Source organism: Olea europaea, unplaced genomic scaffold, assembly GCF_002742605.1.
Source record: "Olea europaea var. sylvestris unplaced genomic scaffold, O_europaea_v1 scaffold3510, whole genome shotgun sequence".
NCBI lineage: Eukaryota > Viridiplantae > Streptophyta > Magnoliopsida > Lamiales > Oleaceae > Olea > Olea europaea.
In genome coordinates, this window is record NW_019254227.1 from 5,376 (window position 1) to 18,681 (window position 13,306).

A 13,306-nucleotide genomic window follows, 5' to 3' on the forward strand; every position below is an offset into this window, starting at 1 on the left:
TACAATGCGTCGTAACTTTTCCCGAATGAGCCCTCAGATCGTTGTCGATATGATATTCCATCCTACAAAATTAATACATGTTAAAACCATATAAAAGAAATTTTAAATAAAATATCGTACCTTCAAATTTAACCAATCAAATTTCATATTAATAAACCAATAAATAAATTCATCTAATCACATATTAAAACAGTTAAACAAAAAAATTTCCACATATTTGACTATTCAATATTTATTTAAAAATTATATTTCGTTAATTATATATATATATATATATATATATATATATTATTTATTTCATATTTAATTACTCTATTTCGATCATTTATTTGAATAAAAATAATAATATGTAATTCGATTTTTCATTTAAGTCTTTTTTTAATTAACTATATTAATTATTTCTATAATTAATTATTTTAATTGTTTAAAAATGTATCTTATTTATTTCATATTTAATTACTTTATTTCGATTATTTATTTGAAACGTATATTTAATTACTAAATATATATTTACGTAAAAAAATTAAAAATTCTATTTAATTTATCTTTAAATATTTCGTTAATTATCTTAATATATATATTAATTATTTTATATTTAATTACATTTTTTAACATAAAAATTAAAATAAATTCAAAAAATAAAAAAATAAAAAATTCGGACAACCTCGCCAAATGGTCCATAACGGACCATGATGGTCTGTTGCGGACCATACCATGGTCCGTTGGTCTGTAACGGACCATCTATGACAAAAAGACCAAACGAATTGTGTGAAATTTCTGTCAAACAAACTTGCTTTTACATTGTGGTATATTGTATATATATTTACAGTTACTTGATCTAAAAGGAAACTAAATAAATTAAAGATACAATCTCTAAAAATTAGCAAATGGGCTCGGTCCGTCTCATCTTTTCACTTTTTTCAATATTTCAACCTCAAATTCAATCTTTTCTTCCATTTTAACCATAAAAAATTGAATTTAATTCATATTTAAATCCTAAATATTCAATTTTTCACTTATTCAAAGTAATTATTTATATAGAACATATCTAACTTTCCAAAAAATGGCGATCTCCGACTGATCGACGTGCGTCAGATCTTGGCCGAAGTGGGTCAAGTCCGGATCGTCCGTAGGTGGCGTGTATCCAAACTACTTTTTTCTTTTTTTCTCTTTATTTTCCTCTTCTCTTCTTTTCAAATGAAGGTATTTTCGACTCTTTAGATTTTGTTTACATTTTTTTATTTTTATTTTTTTTAAATTTGGTCAAAGGCTCTTATGAAAGAATAACTGGGTGGGACAGCCATTTGGCCACCATTTCCTCCCGACGGTTAACATGCAGTGGGCTGACTGACGACTGTTAACAATCACTTTTACAATCAACCCAAAGACTGTTAACAATTCGGCCCAACACCCAACCGTTTTTCTTGCCGGAAATCGTCATTTCCAACGTGAAAAAGCTCCCATCCACCTCCAAAAACTTTTATTAGTTTACATGCTATCGCCTGTTATATCACCCAAAACTTTTTAAATTTTCCATTATAATATTCAACACAAATTTATTGCAGTAGGTAAAAAACACTTAAAATCGCAAAAGGAATAATAATAACAACTATCAATAATATTTACCTCACTAATTTCTTGGACGTCACGAGAATTAAATTTCCTATACCTCCCATACCAAGAGTAGATATTGTTGCACTTGTCTCGTTTTTGGACCTTCCATTTTTTGTTACAGTTTCCAAATAGAGCATCCAGACTTTTGTCTCAAAACAAAATCTTGCCTCCGCAATTGGTAAATTGTGTATCCTGTTGAAATCGAAGCATTTTCGGGGCATTAGAACTTTAGATCTGACTTCTCTTTCAGAGGTAGAAAAATGGCCGGTACTCCATAGCATTATTGGTGAGCAATGGTCTGGTGTAGTGATTAGGGGCTGCATTTATTGAATGGAATCCAAATGGGTATAGTAAGAAGTTAAGTAATGAGTTTGGCGTCCGCCGTTTCTATATAAATTTATTATTGATTATATTATTTCTTTTTAATAATATTTTTGTCAAATAATTTAAACGGTGTTTGGTGTAAATTAAAATTAGATTTTTTAATAAATTGTGATAGAAATTTTTCAAATTTTGTAATTGAAAAGTTGCAAAATTCATGAAAGATGTGGTTGATATTAATTGTTTGACTTTGACTTAGAATTTGTTAGGTACAACTTTTAAGCTAATTAAAATCAATTATTGGACAGTTATTTCACTAATCCAACCGTCATTTTTGAATTCTTTCTCTCACATGTAAGACTCACTTTATCCCTAATAGTCAAAAAATTAATTATCAAAATTCCTATCAAACAAGCACTTAGATTAAAATTAAATTTTAATGTGTACCATTATTTAGCCCATATTTGATATAGTTAAAAAATTCGATTATAATTACAGTCAAAATTAATGACTAATTTTAATAACATATTTAATATTACTCACAATTTTTCAATCACACATTCCATTAATTATTATCAAAATTTATTAAAAAATTGATTTTAGTCTCTATCAAATAGGGCTTATTAAATTTCTGTTTGAGCTTATTTTCAAAAAATAGATTTTTAGTGTTTTTTTTTTAAACATATAGTTAACAAGTATGAAAAGAAATTTAAATTTACGTATAAAATTATTTTGTTAGAATAATGTATAATTGAAAATGAATTTGAAGAAAAATGAAATTGAATGAGGCTCAAATTGAACTAAAATGATTGATTCAATTGAAAGTCCCTAATCTCATCTGGTCAATTACCAGATCATTTATTTCTCTTATTCTTTTTTTTTCATTTTTTAAATTATTTTAACGATTGTACTACATATATATCACAATTTACAAATTTGTTTACAAACTAATTATGTATTGAAATTTGATTAGATCAAAATTTCATCAACTAAAAAAAAACACAACTCCCCTTATGCAGAGGAACTGATGCCAGATGGCAGCATTTATTTGATCCTTCTCCTTTTTTTTTTTTGGCTATTTTCCAATTGAAAGCTGCCAAGTGTAATTTATTGCAATTTTGACAGTATTTTATGTACACGTAGAAGAAGGAAAAAACCTTCCATCTTCTTTTTGACACCTTATCAATATTTAAAAGATTATGTAAATAATAATGTAGAACAAATATTTTCCTTTGTTTTAATATAATTAGTCTGCCTCATATTACATTTGAATTTTGATTAATTAATAAATTTTTAAATAAAAAAAGGTTAAAAATTCTTCTTATTTATTAAAAAATTTGTAATATAGAAACTAAGATTTTAAGGGTTGAGATTTAACTGTGTATTATTTGAAGTTTTGAATACTATATAGCGAGTTTTTTTTTAAAAATATAATTATAAATAAAAAAATAAAAAATTACGTGTCCAGCATTAGTAAACAATCCTTTCACGTACGAGTCTACCTTAAAAAGAACCAAGATCGTATTTCCTAGACCTCGAATGAAATACCCAATCATTTGTCTCAAAACATGCAACTAGTAAATTGCCTAACCTCTTGAGAAAGAAGCATTAAAAAATAAATGCAAGAGTGATGAGCCACTGAAACAGAATGAAAACTACAATGAACATCATCTCCTAGAAATAAGAACAATCAAAATCAATTCCAAGATACACTTCTTGATCAGACTAGAACCAGAACTCAACTGCATTGCAGAAAATGTGATGGGGGCAAACTGAATTTTCTGTAATCTTCAATGGTGTTAAAAGAGGTCTAAATTGAATTTTCTCACAAACCAAAGGTCACCTGTGCATGTGCGGGAGGGATTCCCAGTGGGTTCATCAATGTGAATACTAAACAAAATAGGGCTAACTGACATGAAAAATTGAAAACAAATGCATATCAAAATTTATTAAAAAATTGATTTTAGTCTCTATCAAATAGGGCTTATTAAATTTCTGTTTGAGCTTATTTTCAAAAAATAGATTTTTAGTGTTTTTTTTTTAAACATATAGTTAACAAGTATGAAAAGAAATTTAAATTTACGTATACAATTATTTTGTTAGAATAATGTATAATTGAAAATGAATTTGAAGAAAAATGAAATTGAATGAGGCTCAAATCGAACTAAAATGATTGATTCAATTGAAAGTCCCTAATCTCATCTGGTCAATTACCAGATCATTTATTTCTCTTATTCTTTTTTTTTTCATTTTTTAAATTATTTTAACGATTGTACTACATATATATCACAATTTACAAATTTGTTTACAAACTAATTATGTATTGAAATTTGATTAGATCAAAATTTCATCAACTAAAAAAAAACACAACTCCCCTTATACAGAGGAACTGATGCCAGATGGCAGCATTTATTTGATCCTTCTCCTTTTTTTTTTTTGGCTATTTTCCAATTGAAAGCTGCCAAGTGTAATTTATTGCAATTTTGACAGTATTTTATGTACACGTAGAAGAAGGAAAAAACCTTCCATCTTCTTTTTGACACCTTATCAATATTTAAAAGATTATGTAAATAATAATGTAGAACAAATATTTTCCTTTGTTTTAATATAATTAGTCTGCCTCATATTACATTTGAATTTTGATTAATTAATAAATTTTTAAATAAAAAAAGGTTAAAAATTCTTCTTATTTATTAAAAAATTTGTAATATAGAAACTAAGATTTTAAGGGTTGAGATTTAACTGTGTATTATTTGAAGTTTTGAATACTATATAGCGAGTTTTTTTTTAAAAATATAATTATAAATAAAAAAATAAAAAATTACGTGTCCAGCATTAGTAAACAATCCTTTCACGTACGAGTCTACCTTAAAAAGAACCAAGATCGTATTTCCTAGACCTCGAATGAAACACCCAATCATTTGTCTCAAAACATGCAACTAGTAAATTGCCTAACCTCTTGAGAAAGAAGCATTAAAAAATAAATGCAAGAGTGATGAGCCACTGAAACAGAATGAAAACTACAATGAACATCATCTCCTAGAAATAAGAACAATCAAAATCAATTCCAAGATACACTTCTTGATCAGACTAGAACCAGAACTCAACTGCATTGCAGAAAATGTGATGGGGGCAAACTGAATTTTCTGTAATCTTCAATGGTGTTAAAAGAGGTCTAAATTGAATTTTCTCACAAACCAAAGGTCACCTGTGCATGTGCGGGAGGGATTCCCAGTGGGTTCATCAATGTGAATACTAAACAAAATAGGGCTAACTGACATGAAAAATTGAAAACAAATGCATAGAGGCCAAGATTTTGAGATTCCTTGAATATGGTACAAAAAGGTCATGCAAGAACGAGCACAGTGAAACAAAATTTTGATTCCTTGAGCACCAAAATTGACAAAGTTTCAGAGACGGCTCCATCTATGGCAATAATTTGATTGTATTAATTAGTACATATTGCGCCAACATATTCTAAAGTACATGCATGCGTCGTCCCTTTCTTTTCTTTTTCCTCCTTTCCACTGAATGTTAACTCTCAGATGTTTATAGCATAAATTAGTAAAAAACGAAAAATTCATCTCAGCACTTTTGCCCATGGATGAATTACTGTTTTAGGCATCCCAACTGCTGACACTTGAGCATGTACCAAGATGGACACTACGATTGACGAGATATTTTTCTTAATACTGTCACATACTTTGCCTTCCAGCTTATCAAATATCACATTACAAGCTGCAAATTGGTCAGTCCTCAGTTCCACCATTCCTCCTACCTTTTCTCTTCGCTGCCCTTAAAACTTGTCTCTTCTCTTCCCTGAACATATTTTTTCAAGAAAAACGACAAAGGATATGAAAAAGGCTACATTTAAATGCACAGTTAATCTTATATTATCGACAGATCCTTTGCCATTATATTAACTTCCCTTGATATCTGACAATGTTATTAATAGTGCCAAAACCTCATTGCTTAGAAAAACAACCAAAAAAATTGTTTATTAAATGTACATTGTATTTCAACAGATGAAGTACCTGATTCTTGCAATTTCCTCTCTTGAAGGGAGTTTTCTTTTCGTCCTCTTTTCCGTGACTTTTGGATTTTCTCCTTTCCCACCCTTAGAAGAACCATTGCTCAACTTACTATGCTCTTTGACACCCTCCTTTTTCTTCAAGTGTTGGTGGATATCTACTTCATCATTGTTCTGGCCATTGCTCTCCATTGACTCAGGTTCTTGCTCCACTTTCAAAGGTTCGGAGGGATTCAGAGATGGCTTTGAATTGCTCATTTTCTTTAACTGCAAATAAAAATGGAATATATAGTTTGAAGAAAGCAATCTGATATTGTACAGTAGTGGTGCCTGTGCAAACAACTGCCTAGGAAACATGTATATGTTCTGAATATTGCGGAAAGCGCTTTTTTCAAGATCATAATTCAATCCCATAAACCTAACTCAACAAAACCTTCATCCAAAATAATTAAATAAATGAAAGAACGGGCATCGAAAAAGGTAATATTACATGGGATGGGAATATGAACAAACTAATGTTCACACCCTGGTGTAAGCTTTACTCAAAAGTTGAATAAATTTACATTTAGATCCCCATACGTACTATAAACAGTGTCTCTATTGCCTGTTGTATCATGTAGTATAGATATTTAACAGTAACTAAAGCAGCTTGCCTGAATCAGTGGAGTAATTAACACGTCCAGCCCTATGTTCATAATAAAGCAAATAACTCAACCAAATCAATTCAATTCATTCTACATGAGGCATACCTTTCCCACAAAGAATCCATCCATGTTGTGAACATGGGGATAGAAACGTCTCGTCTTTTCTAATGAAGTATGAAAACGGTGTTCCCTGAAGCGAATAAATCTAGAAGACAAAAGAAATGTTGTCAGTCCGTAAATAAAGCTATTGCAATGATGATTAGATGAATAAGTTATTACTAGGTTATACCCTGGACGCCCAAAATCAAGTCCACAAGGCACAAGTTTCACATCCCTCTTCTTGAGTGCATAATCTATAACAGCCTCGTTCTGCAGATGCCACGCTTCAGAGAGAAGAAACGGATGACATTCAAGAACTTAAGAAAAGAAAATGTAACAAACCTCAGCAACCATTATGGAGCATGTGGAGTAAACAATGTATCCCCCCGATTTTGAATTGGCGTCGACCATGTCTATTGCTGCAAGTATTAATTGCTGCAGACAGATTTAAAGACAGATGAGGTTCCACAAGCGAAAGAGGACGCAGCAAGGAATTAAAGACTACAAGATTTGAAAGGATTTTCTTTGATAAAACTATATTGTGAAGCAACTTAAGAAGAAGCAAGAAATGCAAGTGCGTTAGAAAATCATTAACTAAATACAGTTAAACCAACAAACAACAAAATAACATCAGAGGTGTCTTTCTACAAGTAAACCTTCTAATCCCTAGTTCTGATAGAAGGTCCACAGCACATTTATTGTTTTAATCAGAAACTGCCGGTGTTATGTTAGTATTTCCTAACTATTCTTCAAGGTTCCATGACTCCTGGTTAATCATAGGCCACGAATACTAGAAAACGATTTCCTTCTGAAATTAATGCAAACATGTAATTTTTGGGAAGTAAAAACATATTCACAACATGACAAGAATCCATACCTTCTGAAGATGGGCACAATTTTGTATATCTAAAGCACTTTTCGAGGTTTTCACAGACTCATCCTTAGATATGACCTAGATGAGATTAGCCAAGTCAAAATTTGTCCTACGATGAGTAACCAAAGAACCTTTCATGAGAATTCAAAATTAAGCTTGATAGCATACCCCAGTGCCACTGCAAGGAGCATCCAACAGAACCCTATCAACTGTGTTGTTGCCCAAAACTTTTGGCAGCTACAGTTGATTTATAAAGATTCAGAAGTTAGATCAACCAGAATGTATCCATGGTACAATTATAAATGAAGCAAGAATAATAGGAAAGAAATTATGAAAGACTGTTCAGAAAGGTGAGGAAACAGGAAAGCTACGCAATGGTATTAATTTCTTCTGTTTCTTTTTGGTGTTCAAACCCTTTGAACAATACTTTAGGTATCGTTTTCGACACTATATAGTGGAAAGATTATTTGAACAAGAAAATTTGCATTATACCAGCATTTAGTAGAAGGATATTGACTGTCCAGTCAAACACAGTTGCACAACACACTTCCTCTAGCAAAGAAAGAAACTTTCTCCTTTTTTTTCTGTTTTTGTGTGTGTGTGTTGGGAGGTCCCAAAAATTAAAAAAGTACTAACAAAAAATCACAAATCTTTTAAAGAAATTTCAGGGATAATGAGGAAAGCTCCTAACCTCCCTTCCGTCATAGTTACAAACTATGGTGTTTGTTACCCCCATGCGATGTAAATTTGCAGTAAGGGATTTGAGCCTTGACTCCTTCATCTCATTTGCATAAATAATACCTTTTTCCAGGAGAAGCCATGTTAACACAATTAAAGAAATGTTTAACTTACAGTAGTAAATGTGCATGCCTAATGTGTCGTTTTCATGTATCAAACAATTTGACAACACTGGACATGCAATTTATAACAAAAGTTTGCAATCATTGAGCTTTAGCAAATATAGACTTCATAAAAAAAATGATAATAAAAAAATAAAATAAAAAAGAATACACAAAACATGATAAGTTCAGATATGTAGTGCAAAAATATATTAATTCCATGCCAATAACCAACTTGAAAAGTTATACAAGTAAATCTATGCATATACATGTTTAAATGTTAAAATAAAAATAAAAACTCCCAGACCCAGGTTCCATTCTTTTTATTATGATAGAAATTCCACAAGTTAAAGTGATAAGTAGGACAGCTGTAAAAAAAAAAAAAATATATATATATATATATATATATAAATGAAGAAACGCCCTGCTGATTTGCCAGGTGAATTCTTGGTTACACCACAGTTGTTAGTTGTTACACAATATCAATTGATTCACAAAACTAAATACTCCCAAGTCTCAAAGGTATTAAGTTAAAGAGTCAACTAACAGCATCAGAAATGGGCACATCACAGTTTAAGAAGGAAAAAATAAATAAAAATCATTAACAGCAGCTACTGAGCCATCAAAAGATTGTAAGCTGCACATCAATTACTACCACGTGTGAATTATTATTATTAGAGTCAAACTTTAAGAACAGATAAAAATAAATGAAAACAAGATCCAGAAGAAACTCTGATAGATTATAGGTGTAGCCCCAGACAAGGGGATCCATGGAAGATGAAAAATAGAAAGCCAAAAAACTACTTAAAAGCCATATTCATTGATGAATCGTTACAAAGAAGAAATTAGAAGTCAATAAAATTTTCTCATTTTCCCATCTATAGACATACAATACTAGCAGTGGGAGTAACTGCAAATTAGCTACTTACCAGTGTTTTTCATTATCGAGGCAATATAAGTTGTTTTACCACCAGGAGCAGACCTATACAACACGGTGAAAATTTCAACCATTTCACATGAAATGCAAATATGTTTAATGCACAAACAATAATTTCACCATGTTTTTATTAACCTCTTGCAACACGTTTAAAAGCAAAAAAATTTAACCTACCAGAGATTTATTCAAGATGAAAATGCTTATCAGCAACATAGTGTAAGACAAAGGATTGAGAATTTCAACTGATTATAACTATCAAGTTGGAATCTTCAAAAAAAAATTTAATTTATCTTTATTCTGCAGTTGCATAAGGAGCTATTCAAAATAATTAAATATGTGTAGCAATATAGTAGCAGTTCAAATAGCAACATGTAAAAAAGAAAAGCAATAGAGACTGCTTGAATAAGATTGTTAAAGAAAAATTGATCGGGCGATGAATATATGATTGGGTGGACTCAAGAAAAAGATAAAATCATGAATATCATCAACTTCCAATATAAGAATTGGTGGCCACACAAGTTAAAAGGGCTAAGAGAGATAGAAACAGACCAAGCAAAGATGGATAAAACTGGCAACATGAGATAACTAACAAATACTTACGCCACATCTACAATTCTTTCTTTCTCCTGAGGAGCAAGGGCCATTACAGGCAAAAAAGAGCAAGCACTTTGAAGCTGTTAACAAATAGACTGTCAGCTTTGACTATATACTTTAAACTAAGATTATAGAATCTAGGATGAGAAGATACCATATAATGCCCAGCCATATACTCTGGAGTGGCCCCAATAGGCACTTGTGAATCGTACACAACCAAGCCAACCTACAAAAAACACAAATACTGTCACTTGAAAACAGAACAGAATGAGGCACAAGAAACCATAAACTACCATATACAGAATACAATATATATATATATATATATATTGTAACTCTTACTTTCGACCACTTGCTTAATGGATCGAGGTTGACTCCTCTGTTCAAAAGCACACCAGCCAAGTCCCGCCTGCGAGACTGAATTCAAATCAAGGGAAGGTCTATCAACATGGTGGGAATGATGAAGGACCATTAGCATGGGTGAAAAACCAAAGCATCAAAGGGAAAAAAAATTCCAATTCACCTTCAAAGTGTTTGTTCTAAGACATATTGGACGAGGCTTCTCAAAAGCTTCAACAAGTTCCATAAGTTCAACAACTGGAAACATCTGAATATAGATATGCAACTTCAGCACCAAAAAGAGAGAAAATGAAACCAAAACAAGTTGACCATTCACAAATTGACAAATAACCTCAACCAAAGCTTCAATTAGAAACTCATTGTATCCATAGTATGAACTTAAATCTAATTTAAGTTGATCAACATAATCCTTTCGTGTTGCTCCATCTTGCCTCAAAGACTTAAAATTTGAAAGGATTCGCGCGACTGAAACAGATAAACCAAAATTAAAGGACTTTACTTAGTAAAAGAAAACAGAAATGACAACAGAATAAAGATTTTCAATATAGAATGAAAACATAATTAAGAAATTTAACAGAAACCAAACTTACTCTCTTTTATCCTTCTTTGGAGATTTGAAAGATCTGGGGGTCCTTGTGCTTCTTCTTCAAGCTCCTGTGTATTTGTATAAACAGTTCAAATTTAACTTGGCAAAGAGTTTACCGCCAAAGAATATTGATGCAACTCATAAAAGCAAAGCAGAAGAATCAATTAACTAAACCTCCTTGGTCGGTAATCGGAACTCATCAGCCTCTTCTTTAATATTGAGCTGCAATTCAGCTTCAGCTTCTTCTTCTACCCTTGCCTTTTCCTCATCAATTGCTCTCGCTTTCGTCTCAATGTCAGATGCATCAGAATTAGAATCAGAATCTGAATCTGAATCTACATCTGAACCCTCCTCTATATAAATTATCCAATAGCAAATGTGATTAGTTAACAAGAAGAGATAAACCTCAAAATAAAATTCCAATGGAAAAAGGATACCTTCATCATCACTTCCTTTGAGAATATCATCAGCAAACGGATCATCCCCATCTGATGACATATCCAAGTCCGAATTGAATTTCTGTTCTTCTTCATCAGATTCTACACGTTCTTCTACTTCTTCATTTATTCCATCAGAATCACTAAAGAGGTCTTCTTTTTCTGGTTCTTTTGCTAGAAGTACTTTCTTTGGCTTCTTTCTAGGAGGAGGATTTTGTGATTTTGTTTTCGTTTTATTTCTGGGACCTGCCATTACTCTCTACAAAGAATTTCCATATAAAAATGCTAGCTTCACTTGAAAGATTAAGTTGAAAAGCATGTGAAAAAAAGTTGAAAGAAAAAATTGCAAGGAGCTTCTGTATTGACATTAAACCCAATGAAAATTTCCTAAAAATCATTTATAAAACTGTAACTTGAAAGAGTTCATAATCATCAATGCATATGCCAACTGATGTTTCAATATATCAGAAACTATAATATAGAATTATGCACCTCTTGGAGTTGACCCCTTAAGCCTAATTACAATCATTCACATTTTTACATCTTCCAATTTAGCGAGTTATTAAATGTGTACAGGTATCACACAGAAAGCATAAAGTCAGAGGCATGAGCTTTCATTCAAAGTGAAATGCAAGACACAAGTGCATATTTTTCAATCAACTTAGAAAAAAATAGCATTTTGCATGAAGTTAGATAGATACAAGCAACAATTTGTAATTTCAGCAAAGATCTGCATATTTCCATAGTTTTTTAGAAGTGACCCGATCATTGACCCAGCCAAGTTTCCATGTCCACATGTAAGTGATTCAACCAATGAGTCATTGTCTGATTGAAAGTTTAATCAAAATATATTTTTTAGAATTGAAATGTCCTACTTGAATTTGGAATTTGAAAGTTGAATCAAAATATATTACAAGTTTAAAATTGATATGTCCTACTTGAAATCTTTAAATCATATAAACTGATTTTTTTTCATACAAGTTAGATAAATTAATTAGGGAAACAAAATGTCAAATAAAGTATTATTGTATAAATTTTAGTTCCAACTTTACACAACAATTTACATGGCCTAGTGGGAAAAGGCTCAAATTTGATAGTAGAGGATTGTTGTTCAATTCCTCATTATCATCGGCAAGTGCAAGTATAAAATTTTCAACTGGATGGTTGTACTGGGGTCAACCGGACATTGACCAGTTCTTGCTGGACTTTGACCGGTTTGTATGAAGAATGGTAGCTGGAGGCAGAAAAATCACTATAACCAGCAAACTCAAACATTTGAACATTCCCCTGAATCTTCATAAAAAATTGGAGGGTACCAAGGCAGAGAAGAGAAGGATAAAAAAACAAAAATATGGAAGGAGCCAATGCAAAGAAAAGCTGGCTAGATCAGGGCAGAGCCGGTGAAACTATGCTGTGGTGCACACAAGCTTAGTGCTTCCTCTCATTCCAAAGCAGTAAAGAACAGTACAGAGAGGTGCACGATAAAGCTATATTATAATACAAATCAAAGCTATTTTCTATGCTAATACAAACAGATTCAACAACGCGCATATATACACAGAAATTGAGAGTATTAATATAGCAGAATTTCAACGCAAAAGATAAAAGTAATAAAATAGAAAATTAATAAAGATTCTTGAACAACGTACTGTAAAAACAGAGCTTTGCGCGTAAGCAAAAATGGCGACTTTGAAGCTGGTTTAGGGTTTAGGGTTTTAGGTCAATTTGTAGAATTTTTATTTTCAACAGTGGAGAAGGAAAGGCTTTTTCAGTAGGCTTTTCGAATAATGGGTTATAGTGGGCCCAATGATGTGGGCCCAATGCATTCACATAAACCGAAGCCCGACCCAGTTTTTATTCGTCTCAATTGGATAAGATAAATGACATAAATAGCACTGCGTGGCCCATTCATTAGAAAGCAACGGAAGAAAATTTCAATTTGGCAATAGAGTTCTGAAAAAGAAAAAAAAA

The 13,306-nt window shown here is 31.5% G+C and overlaps 2 protein-coding genes across 4 annotated transcripts in view; both read right to left on the reverse strand.

The window, feature by feature from the left end:
- The window catches only part of LOC111386332, a 5,857-nt gene extending 3,896 nt beyond the window's left edge, over positions 1-1,961 (reverse strand). Inside the window, exon 1 of one of the 3 annotated variants that reach the window (XR_002701207.1) lies at positions 1,627-1,960. Coding sequence is in view for 1 of the 3 variants with exons in the window: in XM_023010792.1 (XP_022866560.1) it covers positions 1,627-1,937 (311 nt within the window). In the remaining 2 variants the exon portion in view is untranslated. Of the gene's footprint in view, positions 1-1,626 lie in introns of all 3 variants that reach the window. The other 2 variants (XM_023010792.1, XM_023010793.1) reach the window with 2 other exon arrangements.
- A 3,278-nt stretch (positions 1,962-5,239) lies between these two features.
- LOC111386329 (25S rRNA (cytosine-C(5))-methyltransferase nop2-like) lies at positions 5,240-13,089 on the reverse strand. The gene is made up of 18 exons (XM_023010789.1): positions 12,985-13,089; positions 11,336-11,594; positions 11,073-11,251; positions 10,903-10,966; positions 10,644-10,777; positions 10,476-10,559; positions 10,295-10,369; positions 10,107-10,178; positions 9,959-10,032; positions 9,351-9,403; positions 8,274-8,383; positions 7,751-7,819; positions 7,586-7,660; positions 7,051-7,143; positions 6,899-6,978; positions 6,715-6,814; positions 5,970-6,232; positions 5,240-5,754 (listed from the first exon to the last, which is right to left on the reverse strand). The coding sequence occupies exons 2-18, from the start codon at positions 11,586-11,588 to the stop codon at positions 5,685-5,687; spliced, it is 1,848 nt and encodes a 615-aa protein (XP_022866557.1). The 5' UTR covers positions 11,589-11,594; positions 12,985-13,089; the 3' UTR covers positions 5,240-5,684.
- Positions 13,090-13,306: the final 217 nt, after the last annotated feature.